Source organism: Bicyclus anynana, chromosome 6 (assembly GCF_947172395.1).
Source record: "Bicyclus anynana chromosome 6, ilBicAnyn1.1, whole genome shotgun sequence".
NCBI lineage: Eukaryota > Metazoa > Arthropoda > Insecta > Lepidoptera > Nymphalidae > Bicyclus > Bicyclus anynana.
The window spans coordinates 1,711,385-1,726,218 of record NC_069088.1 but is presented as its reverse complement, the minus strand read 5'-3'; the positions used below and the strand labels follow the sequence as shown (position 1 = coordinate 1,726,218).

Below are 14,834 nucleotides of genomic sequence, written 5' to 3'. Positions count from 1 at the left end.
ATGATTTTCTTTTTATCAGAAAGTCAAACAGCATTTAAGTTAGGTAGTATAAAACCATTCCTGAAAAATACTCATAAATAATAAACCCCTCCTAATTGGATTATTTTCTTTTAGTTTATGAGGGCCTATGACCTAAGCTAGTGTAATGTTTGCCCACCGGCCCAAAGTGACCCTTAGGCCGCTTCAAACTGTATAAAACTGATTTCTGCGACAAATTATCGCTATTGAGACTGCACTGAATAAAAGAGTTTAAGGATATAAAATAAATTAGTATCAAATGGGTGTAGAGGAATAAATTGGTGGAATGGTAAACTGGTAATCAAGTACGGAATGGGAAAAACAATCTATGCACGCATGCGAGTTCTGCGAGCATGAGACCGATTCTCGTTCGAGAGATTCTAAATATGAAATGTGAATGTAGATGGCCATACCAAAAGTGAGCGAACTAAGGAGTTCGCCAAAAAACACAGGCGCGGCGTGGTTTGTACGCAGTGACGACCTCCATAGAGATTTAGATGTACCGTCATTAGCAAATTATATAAAACAGCTCTCCCGAAACTATTTCAATAGAGCTCCTACACATCCCAACCAACTAGTGGTTAAGGCCTGTAATTACACTCCCACCCTTAACTACTTGTACATAATATGTTCTGTGCCTTAACGCCAACTGCATGAAGCGTCAAAAAACGTCCTTTACGATCCAGACGATGACATGACGACCGACAATGCTTTATGCTTCCCGGGCAACACAATCACAAGCTACCGTCTTCGCCGGCGAAGAATAATGGTGATACAGGACCTGCCTACACATAGGATAGCATGACACCAATGATTTGAATTTACTTTTTTTTTTTACAAAATTTTAATTTTATTTACAAAATAAATTGTTGTAAATCATCTTGCGCCTGTAATAATAACACTGGCAATGTAAAGGGAACACACTATTGCTTCATAGAAGAAAGAAGTTTAGCGATGGTAGTACTTCCCTGGATAAACTGCTAGGTATTAACCAATTTACTTTTCCCAAAGAGAGAATCCTTCAGGATGGTATAGCTCATACATGCTATTCCCGTTTGTCAAAAATCTAAATAGACACACGCAAAAGGTAAAACAGTTTAACTATTGCATTGCCTGCGGTTCCCTCGCGTAGTTCCTGATTCCGTGAGATTGCACTAACGTTATGGTAAAGTATAACCACCCATTGATCTTGCCAGTTTAGAAAAAAATGGTCTTTAGTACTAGCAATAAACAAAGAAAAACATGCATCTTGGAACGCTCAACCAAAGCTGGTTTAAGACAACTTAAACCAGCTGCTGCTGTATGAGTGTGAGAGAAAGGGAAGCCAAAGTGGCGCCGTAACGCGTTACGTTACGAAACTGTTTACCCTCCCATAAGTTATCACTTCAAAAAAAATCTTTCATCTATAAAATACTGTAGATAACAAGGGTAAGTAAATAATAAACAAGTGTAGCTTAAAAATAGTATATTTTGCATTAGGCTACAAACTCATACGGGATGGGCGCAAGTAACACTGGCTTCTCGGCACCCTTTACAATATGTGCTGCACGCGGTGGCTGTGGCTGTCTCTTAAGGTTGACCACCTTGCCAGCTGCTTTAGCTTCCTTGAGGAGCCTCTCATTCTCCTTTACCCTCTTGAGGAAGTCCTCTCTGCATTTTGAGTGCTTGACGTGCTCAATGCGGATGTTGATCCTCTTGGGGATGATTCTGCCGCGCACCCTCTTGTTAACAATGACGCCCAAAGCGTGTGCTGTTACGTTGTAAACACGTCCGGTCTTTCCGTGGTATACTTTGTGTGGCATGCCCTTTTGAACTGCACCATTACCCTGCAAAAGTACAAAAACTTGGTTGTAAGATTTTTTTTTTTTTTATTCTTTACAAGTTAGCCCTTGACTACAATCTCACCTGATGGTAAGTGATGATGCAGTCTAAGATGGAAGCTTCCATCCACACCCCTTTCGGTTTCTACATGGCATCATACCGGAACGCTAAATCGCTTGGCGGTATGTCTTAGCCTGTAGGGTGGTAACTAGCCACGGCCGAAGCCTCCCACCAGCCAGATCTGGACAAATTAAGAAAATCTCAATCTGCCCAGCCGGGGATCGAACCCAGGACCTCCATCTTGTATATCCACCGCGCATACCACTGCGCCACGGAGGCTGTCAAAGATTGCACAAGTGAAAACTTTTAGGCTTCAAGAGAGTTTGGTGATTTATACACATATCACACAAAGCTTCATCAGCTTCGAAAAGTAAAATATGGATGTTTAGTGTACAAAAAGGTATTTTAATTGGATTATTATTAAAGATAAAAAGGATACCAGTTTGGCCGGAGACCGGATATTTGGCAAACCATGTGGCCAGATAGCCGGATATTTGGCCACCAAAATCTACTTTTCTGCACCTTGCAGCAGTGTGTATAGTGAAAGTATTTTTCTGAAGCTGGCCTTATTTATGAAGAGAAACGCAACCCCCTGCTACATCTCAATGCAGAGAAATTTATTTATTCACCATAATTTGCCCTTAGCAGTATGTGTACTAATTCATTCATTTTCTTGTATGACATTAATTTACTATTATGTAATTGAAAATTTAAAACTAAAACTAATTATATTAAGCTAAGTGATATTAAGACTAACTAAATAAAGCAAATAGTAGGTATTTGGCTGGATAGGCCAGATACCGGATATCTGTTTCATCTCTAAATATTATAGCTGTACAGTTTGGTGCAACTACAATATTATATATACTGATACAGCAAAGTCACTCATTGCAAAGTATTTGAAACCACTTGACACATAAGGGAGGAGGATAGTAGCGTCTAGTTAGTAGACATCTGCAAAGAATGGATTTTGCAAAAGGGCAGGAATAAGGAGATCTAAGAGCAAAGCAAAAAGTCACTTTGCAAAATGTTGGAAACCACTTGACACATAAGGGAGGAGGGGGGAAGTAGTTTATAGTTGTAGACCTCTGCAAAGAATGGATTTTGCAAAAGGGCAGGAATAAAGGGATCTAAGAGCAGACAAAGTCGCAGATGTGTATAGTGTTAATAATCTTTTTCTAGTGTTGAATTTCATGCCAGAATTGCTCTACTTGTCAAATAAACACTAAGTTAATATTATAATATTATTTGTGAGGATCCAACTAGGACATTTATTACTCATTATAATAACAGTTATTAAACAGATTATGATAAAACTCTACAGTGGTATATCAGAAAGGAGATGTGGAAACAATTTACAGTTGGGTGTAAGTTAGGCAGGATACAAAGCCAAAACCTGCGATTGAAATTGGTGATGATTGAAATGATTTGATTCCCAACAACATTACATACAGCCAAAAAGTTTTAGCTACATTTATTTATAAATAATATATGGATTGAAGATTTCGAAGATTGTTTAATTTTAGCAGAAGTAAAGTAATAGTTAGTCGATGTAAGGCCGTGTGTACTCACCTTAATGTCAACGATATCGCCGACTTTGTATACTTTCATATACGTGGAAAGCGGGATCGTTCCATGTGTGCGGAACCTGCGGGCGAACAAGTCCCTCGTGCCGCGACGATAACCCTTCGAGTTCGTCATTTTGCCTGAAAACAGAGCAAATTATTAACACCAGTCACCACACGTGGCCGAAACACAGCCATCACACTATAAAACTCTGAAATAATATACTAAAATTAACTTTAGAGGTCACTAAATTTTATTTTTATATCGTTTTAATATTTTACACGTAAATAAACGACTTTTTTATAATTTTAATTCAGTTGAGAAAAATAACCACCTTAGCTTGACAGAGCTTGGTTTTCAGAAAGAAAAGGTTATATTGTCTATGGATAGACTCGAATGATGTTGCCATAAAAATGAGCTAAATGTCATTAATTTAAGTAATGAGTTCTCTAGACGACATGACTTCTTGCTAATTCATAATTTAAGTTGCGTCGACAATTTGTCGTCTGTGGGCCAAATTTGTAACATTTGACCTAACAGAAGTTCGGAAATTGCGTAAAAAAAACAGTAAAATAAAAAAGTTGAAATTAAAATTGTATTAATTTTCTTATAAAAATATTAGAAATAATTAATATTCCTTGAATTGAATGCACTTTTTATATTAGCAGTATCTGTAGTTTAGTTGTCTTATTTTATTCTTACATTTTAAGATTTATGTTCTAGGTAAAGTTCAAGATGGAATCGTATTTACGAACGGAAATTTTTACGTCATTACGTCACAAGTCACAACAAAAAAGGGCACCGCAGTTTCTGACTTCTTGATTTCTATTAAATTTATTAGAAAATCTCTTTGTTATGTAGCAAATATTACTTATTCTTTGTAGGAAAACATTATTTATTAGTTAATGAATATGTCTGCTGACAATATCATTTTAAATTCTTGTCAATATACTCCGGTATACTTCATTGAAAATCCTGGTGTGAGTCAGGTAGTGTTTATTTGCAATTCTGAATAAAGAATTGATTTTTTGAGTCGCTGCCACTTAAAACCTACTTATTTTCAGGCGAGATCCTACTATTTAGCCCCAAACATCCAAAATGCGGAGAAACCTGTAAGCGAAAGCCTAAAAAGATTTTACGAAAATAGCGGTAAATTGGAGTCTAACCTAAGCACCACCCATATAGCAACCAAACCGAAAAATGTAAAGAAAGTCGACACCAATGTCGTGGGAAACAACCTGAAGCTTGCTAGTTTTCTTTTACCAAAAAGTGAAACCAAACCTGAGCCCTGTCCACCTACAATAACCCCAGTAAACAATGTATTATTAAAACCAGTGTATATTTCAAACAATCGCAATGTAAATAACATAAACAATGCAAACACAGTACCTAAAATAGATGTAAACAGTAGACTTGTTAAACTCAAGGATCTACCAGACATTGTAAGATCTCAGAATGGGAGAATTTTGCCAAAGATGATCAAACCAAAAGAAAGGTAAGAAAAATCATACACGCAAGTAATATTGAAATTGTAGTATGAAGCTGTTTACGCTTTATATTTATTCTCAACAATATTAAAAAAGATTATTCAAGTCAAACCACAAAGTGATTCAAGATGGTCTTTTTGAATGAAATCTTTTGGCTTCCTAAACTATATTCATTACTAACAGATGGGTGCGACTACATACTTCTCATTCTGAAGCATGGCATATTATGTATTGTATTTTGTGAACATAAAAAAATGTAATAAATTTAGCAGCTTTCACATATTTAATATGTTCCATATTGACATTTATTAAAAACTAGCAGACGCCTATAACCTTGTCCACGTGGAGTTCAGTTTTCATGAATTCAACGGGAAACATGGATTCCATATGCATTTCAAATAGCTTCAGCAGCTACAGTGTAAAGAAGGAGCAAACTTACACAAAAACTATCGCCTCTGTAGTATTAGTATGATTATTATTTATTTTCAACATAAGATCCTCTGAGAGTTGCCCCTAAACACAATATCATGCATTTTCCAGCTCACCTTCAAGTAAACTGAAACAGACAACTGTGCAGGCTGTTCAGCCTGTGCAACCTGTGCCACCAGTGCAGCCTATGCAGCCGATGCCAGTGCAATTGGTCAAGTTTGGTGAGACATACCACAGGTAATATAATCTTCTCTATTACATATTTTTTTATATTTGTCAAGGAGAAAATATCCCTCTGGACTTCTGTCAGCTAGTCAACAGTTCATTTCCGAGTCTGTGGTCAGCACGGAACTACTTAGCATTTCTTTGTGTCTGTATTTGTATTACCAGCTAAACACATCGAGTTTGGGCTCCTATGTCTCATTAATCTGCTCCTACATTTATTTATTAAATATGAATTTTCATAGTTTGTTTAAAAAAAAAATTGCCTTTATCTAACTGCTGAATACATATGTTATACTTCATTCTATTACTTAATTTATACAAAAAAGCAGTCAGGTTGTCCTTCGACAAAGGCCTCCTCCAGACTTTGCCAATCTACTCGATCTCTAGCCTTTCTTCGCCATCCTTTCAGCAGGTTGTCCTCCCATCTTTTGTGTGATCGTCCTTGCCTTCATTTCCCACCTCTGAGGTTCAATTGCATGACCTCTTTATAACATTTTTCTCTGAATATCTGAATATTTCTTCTAAAACATCTAAGAGTTTCGGAGACAAAGGATCTCCTTGCAGTACTCCTTTATTGATTGTGAATTCTTCTCCGATTCCCTCTTATTTCACTTTTTCTGTGCTGTTGACGTATATATTTTTTAATTAGTCTTACATACTTATATTCTATTCCTTGATTCATAAGGGCTTTTATAAATATAGTTGTGAGAAAGTGAGTTGAATGCCTTAATGTAGTTTATCTAAAAATGCAATATAGTATGGTTTCTCATACTCGTTATATTTTTCTATAACTTGTTTCATTACATGTATATAATCCGTCGAGAAATCAGCTCTGAAAGCCGCCTGTTCTCTTGGTTGTTCTTGGTCTAATCTTCTGGAGAGCCGAGTCAAGATGATTTTAGAAAAAGTTATTTTATTTTAACTTTTTTCTAAAATCTTTTTCATAGTTTGTTACTTAAAATATATTTTTAAAATTAATATATACTTTGATTGGAATGCCGACAGTCAAGGGAGAAATAACAAAAAACGCCATAAAACACAAAAGCAGACTGCAAGAGCACACAAAATATCTTGTCTTGTCTTGCCAAATTGGTAATCAAGCCTGGTAAGACCAAAAAAATTCAGTTTATAGTCAAGCAATTGATTACTGATATATGTAACTGAACACAAAAAAATATATATTGACATGCTATGTAATGCTTTTGAGTCTTAGGTTAACTTTAGTTTTCAGAGAAGTTCAAAATTAAAATATTGGTTTTTATTGTTTACATAATTGTGATCCCAAACAAATATTTTTATTCCAGTCTTAATCAACTAAGCGATGACCAGATGTTAATAGTGAACCATGCATTGAAAATGTTCAATAACACTCAGCCAACACCGGAGGCCGCATACGACCCGGCCACTAACACCAAGTTTATTTATAAGTAAGTCAAAGTTGAAACAGTAAGACAACTGTGAGGTTATGAGCTGGAGTATTGATGTAAGTCATTGCAAGATTCCCAAAATTTTGGAAATCCAAAAAATGTCATTTTAACTTTTATAATAATATATGACAAAATGCAATGGATAGTGTTTATTTATTTATTTGGACTACCAACAAAATTATATGTACACAGAATTGAAATATCTTTATACTCAACTACCCGATGCTCTCGACTCTGTTCATGTGAAATTGTTTTTACAAAGCCCACGGAAACTATGCATTTTTCTAAAATTAAAGCAGCATATGCTCAGCTCTAAATTTCATCAAAAACTGTTAACAAGTTTTATTGGAAAAAAGTAACAGACAGAGAATTAGTTACATACTCGTTTATAATATTAGTATAGATTTAACTTTGACAAATATATGCTGTATTGTTAAACACTGGCTAAACATTTTGGTGGGGTACTAATGTATTTTAAATTAATTTACTTCTATCATTAGTTTTGCTCCTTTAGGACCTTTCTCCTTGAAGTGACAGTTTTGTTCATACATAACTCAAAATATTTGTTTTCACTTTTATTTCAGAGTTGTTTCACAAAAGGATTTTGTGGAAAGGAACAAAGTAAATATACCAGTTACTACAGAAATAAAGAAGGAACCTGTTCAAGTAGAAATCATTGAAGAGGACTATCCACAACTAGATGAGGATGAACTTAAAATGCTTGAAGTACCTACATCACTAATCTAATAATATTAGTTTTGAGCACAAAACTTCCAAAGAAATAAATAATTTTATTTATTTTTTAATTTTGGCATAAACAACATATTGAATGAATTTGTACTCAAATTTTTTTTATTTGTTTCCAGGCAAAAGTAACACGTAGTGGCCGAGTAGTGAAGTTACCAAAAAACATAATTCTCGATGACTCTCCTACCAAATCTAAGAGAAAAGCCAATTCAGTAGCGACCTGTCTTCAATGCCAAGTTGTAAGTTTTTTTACAAGTTTAAAAATTAAACTGATAGACTGGCATTTAAAAAATTACTGATAAATCTGCTAAAAATATAAGCTTATTTGATTCAGAATGACTTTTTGAAAAATGTTTTGTAAAAATTTTACGTTACAAAAATAAGATATAATAGGCTTTAGAGACTTGATAACTCAAAAACTATAAGTGATATAGGTTATAGGTGATATTGTAAAGACAAAGGATCCTTAAGAGTAAATTTCCTAAATTAAATAGAAACAATTCAAGTTTTAACAATCACTGTCATATGTAAATAATAATGACCAGTCTGATGGTTTAACATGCTCTCTGATGTATTTGGGCGTAACAACACAAACTTCTCAACTCCATCAAACACACAAATTTTAGCACTTCATAGCCCGATCCAGAACCTCATGACCTAAAGGTCTCACATAGATTGATTGTTGCATTTAGTCATTGTGTGTAGACATTGCAACTTTGTTTTAATGTCTGTCAATAATAGTTTAGTTTATTTATTAGTGACAAACACTGCCACCTATGCACTAACCCTATCTATACACCACACACATACAGTATTTGTACGGAGACCATCTGTTGAATTAGTTTGTAATACATTTTAATATTACAGAAATTCGGCAGCCCACAACGTCTCCAAAGGCACTATGAGAACCATCCGACACACATACAGACAAATCTGCACAACAACCTGTTCCATTGTCTCATAGCTATTGTGACAGCTGGCCCTGAAAGTAAACGAGCTGCTATCATGCTACAGCAGCTAGAACAACTGATCGTGAAGTTGAGATCATGTGTACCGTGCTTGTTGAAATGTGACGGGGTAAAGGAGAATTTTGGTGTGATAGGTGATGAACTTAGCAGGTGAGTCTTACTTGTGTAGGAAATACGAGACGGATATGACGTAGCTCGGTCTCGTGTTGGCTCTAGCGGCGACTTGTTTCCGTAAAAAGTAGGGAGTTAGAGAGGAGCAGCGATCGGTTGGTGGGAAAGACTTGCGTTATAAGGCGCTCGTCGTACGGTCGGCTTCAGAATGCTCGTGGCGTTTGCGCCGTCCACATTTCTTGTTGTGTAACTCTTTGTGGGTTACTTGGGATAGGCGGGGAGAGTGACTTGAGGGGAATGCTAGTTAACTGTCAAAGACTGTCTTAAATACTACGATTGATCGCAAGTTGGCGACTCCACTCAAGTCATCCTCTTCCATTCTAGGGTTTGTTTTGGTTACAGTTTTATTTGTTAATTAAGTGGTCATGATCACTTAATATTGTGAATCCTAAACCTTTGTTTGACATTGTTTTTATTATTTTTGTAATCCACTTCTGAGTCTACTAAAGTTTGTCTATTTTTGTTTTTTTATTCTTTACAAGTTTTACTTGATGGTAAGTGATGATGCAATCTAAGATGGAAGCAGGCTAACTTGTTAGGAGGAGGGTGAAAATCTACACCCTTTCGGTTTCTACACGACATCGTACCGGAACGCTTAATCACTTGGCGGTACGTCTTTCTCGGTAGGGTGGTAACTAGCCACGGCCGAAGCCTCCCAACAGCCAGACCTGGACTAGTTAAGAAAACCGCACAGTTGCGGGCCGACCGAACCCAGGACCTCTGTTTTGTAAATCTACCGTACATACCTACATGCCTTACTCAGATTTAGGTACTTGTTTTTTTTATAATTTACAATGCCAGAACCTCATTGGGCATTGGCTGCATGGAACTCAGTTTCAGTGGAGTAAAAGTTATAACTTTATTATTTAAAAAATCTAATATACAACGTGTCCCAAAATTCAACGATAAGCGGGCGCCAAAAGATTGACCTGCTCATGAGCACTTAAGGAAAAATAATAAAAAAAATATACCTAAATTTTTTTTTTAGTTACAAAATAAATTTTAAAATTCTTTGAAAATTTACACCTTGTATGATATTTTGAACTACCGCAGCTACAATTTCTTAAATATGCTTAAGATTTTTTTTGTATCGGAACCTAAGTAGTACTACTATTCACCACAACTCTTAAAAACACCACAATGCCCGCAGTTTTTACACAAAAAAATATCAAAATATTTTTTTTCCCTCAAATTTTTAAAGATTTTTACTTTCAGTCTACTTTGACTCATGGTCTTGCAAAAAAAAGTATGAACACCGCTATGGCAAGTTATTTTCAAAGTTGACGCAACTAATCAAGATTTCAAAATAGTATAATACCCTAGGATAACTAGTCGCAAAAAAAAAATATGCGTACCATTTGTAAACAAGAACTAAATTTCTAAAATGTTTTTGCTCCTAGAAATCACTTTTACTTTATGCACAAAATGATGTGAGTCATACGTTGCAATTTCCTAGAATTTTAATGGAACGAACGATAACATTTAAAAATAAGAGAGAGAGAGAGAGAGAAAGATAGCGATAAGTATACGTTAGAGAGGGATAGACAGATGTTCTTTGTTGAATGACAATGATGCAGGTAAAGAAAATCCTGTTCCCAGCAAGTCAGTACGCTCTGCTCCTTTGTTTACTGCGCAACTTTCCGTATTCAATTGACGTGGCTCTCGTACTAACGACTTTTGGCTTTGCATTTTGGACTGGACTTAAATGATCTGCAAACTGAACTGACCTGGCATTATTTTGGACTGTGCCTGTGTTTTGTGAATTGGACTTTTGGTGTATTTTGGACTGTTTAGCGTTATCATGCCGCAACCATACACGCCGATGGAATACGCTAACATGCATCTCATTTATGGAGAATGTCGGTGCAATGCTAACGCTGCTAGCAGATTGTATCGAGAAAGGTACCCAAACGCTCAAAGATATCCAGATTATCGGGTATTTATGAATGTGCATCAAGCGTTTTCGGAGGGTCGTTTGCCGGCAGCTAGAAGAAACGCTGGAAGACCTAGATCGGAATGCGATGAAGAAGTTCTCAATGAAATAAACATTGATTCAACTACCTCAGTGCGTGCCATAGAAGCAGCTACGGGAATCCCAAAAAGTTCAGCACATCGAATACTAAAACGTCATCGGCTACACCCATATCATTACAGACGTGTACAAACGTTACTATCACGGGACTATCCACTGCGGATCGCATTTTGCCGAGTGATGCTTCAAAAGCATCGGGAAGATCCTCAGTTCTTGGATAAAGTACTATGGTCGGATGAAACAACCTGCAAGAAAGATGGCTATTTAAATCTTCACAACCTACACAGCTGGAGCAATGAGAATCCGCACCTGATGAGAGAAGACAAATCCCAATATCAATTTAAGGTCAACTTATGGACGGGCATTTTAAATGGAAAAGTGATTGGGCCTTTTGAATTACAAGGAAACTTAGATGGGGACAGTTATTTGAACTTTTTACAAAATGATTTGCAAGAATTACTAGAAGACGTCCCCCTAAGCGACCTTCAAAATATGTGGTATCAAAATGATGGTTGCCCAGCTCACTACGCTCGTCCTGTGAGACAATACCTAGACCACGAGTATCCGGGGCGTTGGATCGGGCGACTTGGTCCTATCCTATGGCCACCCCGATCACCCGACCTAAACCCCCTGGATTTCTTTTATTGGGGTTGTCTCAAAGACAGGATCTACGCAAAACCGATTACGACATTGGACGAGCTTCGGCAAAAAATCACTCAGGCTGCGGCACATATCAATGCTAGAAGATATGCGCGAAAAATAAAACGGTCGTTTTTAAGGCGATGTCGTGCCTGTATTAATGCCGGTGGAAAACAATTCGAACATTTACTTTAATGTTGTGTAATTAAAATAACAAACACATTTTTGGAACATAGTAAAATTTATTACTAACAACAAGAACAATTAAGAAATTTGGTTCTTGTTTACAAATGGTACGCATATTTTTTTTTGTGACTAGTTATCCTAGGGTATTATACTATTTTGAAATCTTGATTAGTTGCGTCAACTTTGAAAATAACTTGCCATAGCGGTGTTCATACTTTTTTTTGCAAGACCATGAGTCAAAGTAGACTGAAAGTAAAAATCTTTAAAAATTTGAGGGAAAAAAAATATTTTGATTTTTTTTTGTGTAAAAACTGCGGGCATTGTGGTGTTTTTAAGAGTTGTGGTGAATAGTAGTACTACTTAGGTTCCGATACAAAAAAAATCTTAAGCATATTTAAGAAATTGTAGCTGCGGTAGTTCAAAATATCATACAAGGTGTAAATTTTCAAAGAATTTTAAAATTTATTATGTAACTAAAAAAAAAATTTAGGTATATTTTTTTTATTATTTTTCCTTAAGTGCTCATGAGCAGGTCAATCTTTTGGCGCCCGCTTATCGTTGAATTTTGGGACACGTTGTATATTGGTGAGTTTATCTTTTTCAAGTTTATCTTTGAAAAGCCAATATTTTGTCTATATTAAAAGCTCCTCAAACATCTTCTACTTTTAATAAATGCATTTGAAATAAGTATATTGAAGCTTTTATCTGTTTGCTCACAGGTTATTTGGAATAAGTCCTGGTAAATATAATTTCAACATGGACTCGCTCAGTTGTGAAAAAGACAAAGATGGCTACTGTGATCATAACCCACGACCACAGATTAGTGTAACAGACAACGTAAAACCTCAAACAACGCTAGAAAACATTGATAATAATGTAATTAAGCCACCTAGTAAAGTTCTGAAAGTCAACTTTCAAGACCGCAGACCAAAAATTCTAAGAAAAGTGGAATGTAGGAAGCAAAAGCTAGAACAAAGTAGTCATAATGTCAAGGGTAAGAAAATGAAGCTCTCACACAATACATCTATAGATAAAACTAGTAATAGTACAGAAATAGATGATTTAGTTGCTCTTTTAAGTGATACAAAGACTGAAAATAATATAACAAAAGTAATAGATGAAGTAACGTTAAATGAACAAAGGGAAGTAAAACCAGAAACAGTTCCTGAGAAAGTAGAAAAAGTAATAAAACCGCCTCACATCCAATTTCACAGCTCACATTTCGATATCAGATCGTCTCCTATTAAATCAACTTCAACGGTTTTTAGAAAATTCCAAATAAACCCTGAAAAGATGACGAAATATATCGAAGTTATACGACCTTTGCAACTAAACCAATTAGAACAAGGTGTTAAAGTTGAAAACAATGCAAATAGTGTAAACAATGTTGGCGCAAATGCAGTTTTCAGTGATACTAATATAATTACTAGTAAAGAATCTGAAAATTTTAATTACACTAGCAAAAATTGGTGTGAAGAACCTTCAAATTTTATGAAATCTAATGATTTAATAAATGGAGACACAGATAGCTTCATAGACTCAAATGCTGTTATAAAGCCTACATTATTGCATGTTCAAAATGGTGCCCAAAGTACTAACGATGTTACTAATGAATCAGTATTAAATCATGTTAAAAACGACACGGAAATAATGAATAAAGTTGATGACTTGACTGATTTTATAAAATCAAACATGTTTGCAAAAGAATTAGCACATGACGAAAATGACACCCAATTAAATCAAGACAACTCTAATACGCCGGATTTTATAAAAGAATTAATAAGTATCGATAGATGTCATCAAGAAAATAATGTTAATAATCAGACATATTTTATGAAATCTAACATTTTAATAGAACCTCTACTTGCTCAAAATAACCATGAACTAACAAATACAACTGACCATACTAATAAAGATTTCAAATCTGATATCTTAATTGATCAAACATTATTAAATGATCAAAATTGTAAATTAGGTGATATTGATAGAAATGATTACAACCTTTTAATAGAACCATCTTTAATGCATAGTCAAGATGCAAAAATGGACATTGATGATAACAGACATAATTATATTACAACAAATGATTATATAAATCCAACTTTGCAACACAGTCTTGTAAATAGTATAACGAATGTTGCCGGCAACGACATGGACGATAACACAAATCAAGGGCAATCTATAATAAGCTTCTTGGAGTCTTTGGGCAATGAGTTAGCTTATACAGAGACTGATAGAAATAACCCTGTGGATTTCCAGTTAGATTTATTTTCATTCAACAACTCATAGGTTAATTTCATTTTTTAATACTAATTAGAACAATTTGATTTACACTTTTTACAAAATGTATTTGTTATTATAGATTTATATGTGTCAGTATGTGTTTTTATTAATTCAACCAAAATTCACATTTTTAGAGCTTGTTCAGGAAATGCATGGTCCTGTTACCAAAAAACAATTTGATTTGAAGGGTAGGGAATTTGACAGCAGAGAGCGCAGAATACTCTCACTATATCCTGCTGAAACTTGGCCTGCCACCAGCCAGTCCTGGGCCAATTAAGAAAACCTCAATAGGCCCAGCCAGGGTTGAACCCAGGACCTGTCTTTTCAATCCACTGCACCATAGAGGCTGTCGAAAAAGTATAACACATTAAGAGAGGAGAGAATAATGGTAGGTATGTATCTCACAGGAAATACACTTTATTTATTTAGACACTAGCCGTCGCCCGAACTTATAAGTCCAGAGTTGCACAGGTAAGAGTACTTCGCAGAGCTACCAAGGTCCGGCCATTACATTCAGGTAGTTACCTAAGTATTTAGTTATTTATACATATAATATTTATGAAAACTTCTTTGCTAATAATGCATTATATTAGAACTAGCATACAATAGATTATAGTGAGTTATCATTAATAGATAGATAGTCTTATGCTGTTGTTTTTTTGTAGTAGTTTTAAATTGGTTCAGTAGATCCAGAGATTACCCATACAACCTCACAACCTTTATCTCTTTATAATATTAGTAGAAATTTAAAACTAATTGGAGCATTATTTATATT

The 14,834-nt window shown here is 35.3% G+C and overlaps 2 protein-coding genes across 2 annotated transcripts; one reads left to right on the top strand and one right to left on the bottom strand.

Moving 5' to 3' along the window:
• Positions 1 to 1,468: 1,468 nt before the first annotated feature.
• LOC112053495 (60S ribosomal protein L21) lies at positions 1,469 to 3,954 on the bottom strand. Its single transcript, XM_024092925.2, has 3 exons — positions 3,800 to 3,954; positions 3,472 to 3,605; positions 1,469 to 1,844 (listed from the first exon to the last, which is right to left on the bottom strand). Exons 2-3 carry the CDS (start codon positions 3,598 to 3,600, stop codon positions 1,494 to 1,496), a joined length of 480 nt encoding a protein of 159 aa, XP_023948693.1. The 5' UTR covers positions 3,601 to 3,605; positions 3,800 to 3,954; the 3' UTR covers positions 1,469 to 1,493.
• Positions 3,955 to 4,229: 275 nt separating this feature from the next.
• Positions 4,230 to 14,152, top strand: LOC112053493 (homeobox-like protein HDP1). Its single transcript, XM_024092921.2, has 8 exons — positions 4,230 to 4,454; positions 4,530 to 4,960; positions 5,493 to 5,618; positions 6,911 to 7,033; positions 7,618 to 7,759; positions 7,900 to 8,019; positions 8,648 to 8,898; positions 12,496 to 14,152. Exons 1-8 carry the CDS (start codon positions 4,371 to 4,373, stop codon positions 14,063 to 14,065), a joined length of 2,847 nt encoding a protein of 948 aa, XP_023948689.2. The 5' UTR covers positions 4,230 to 4,370; the 3' UTR covers positions 14,066 to 14,152.
• Positions 14,153 to 14,834: the final 682 nt, after the last annotated feature.

Coding starts and splice junctions, on each gene's coding strand:
- LOC112053495 (XM_024092925.2), bottom strand. CDS start 3,600: ATGACGAACTCGAAGGGTTATCGTCGCGGCACGAGGGACTTGTTCGCC. Junction 1,845..3,471: donor GCGATATCGTTGACATTAAG/GTGAGTACACAC, acceptor GTACTTTTGCAG/GGTAATGGTGCAGTTCAAAA.
- LOC112053493 (XM_024092921.2), top strand. CDS start 4,371: ATGAATATGTCTGCTGACAATATCATTTTAAATTCTTGTCAATATACT. Junction 4,455..4,529: donor AAAATCCTGGTGTGAGTCAG/GTAGTGTTTATT, acceptor ACTTATTTTCAG/GCGAGATCCTACTATTTAGC. Junction 7,034..7,617: donor AACACCAAGTTTATTTATAA/GTAAGTCAAAGT, acceptor CTTTTATTTCAG/AGTTGTTTCACAAAAGGATT.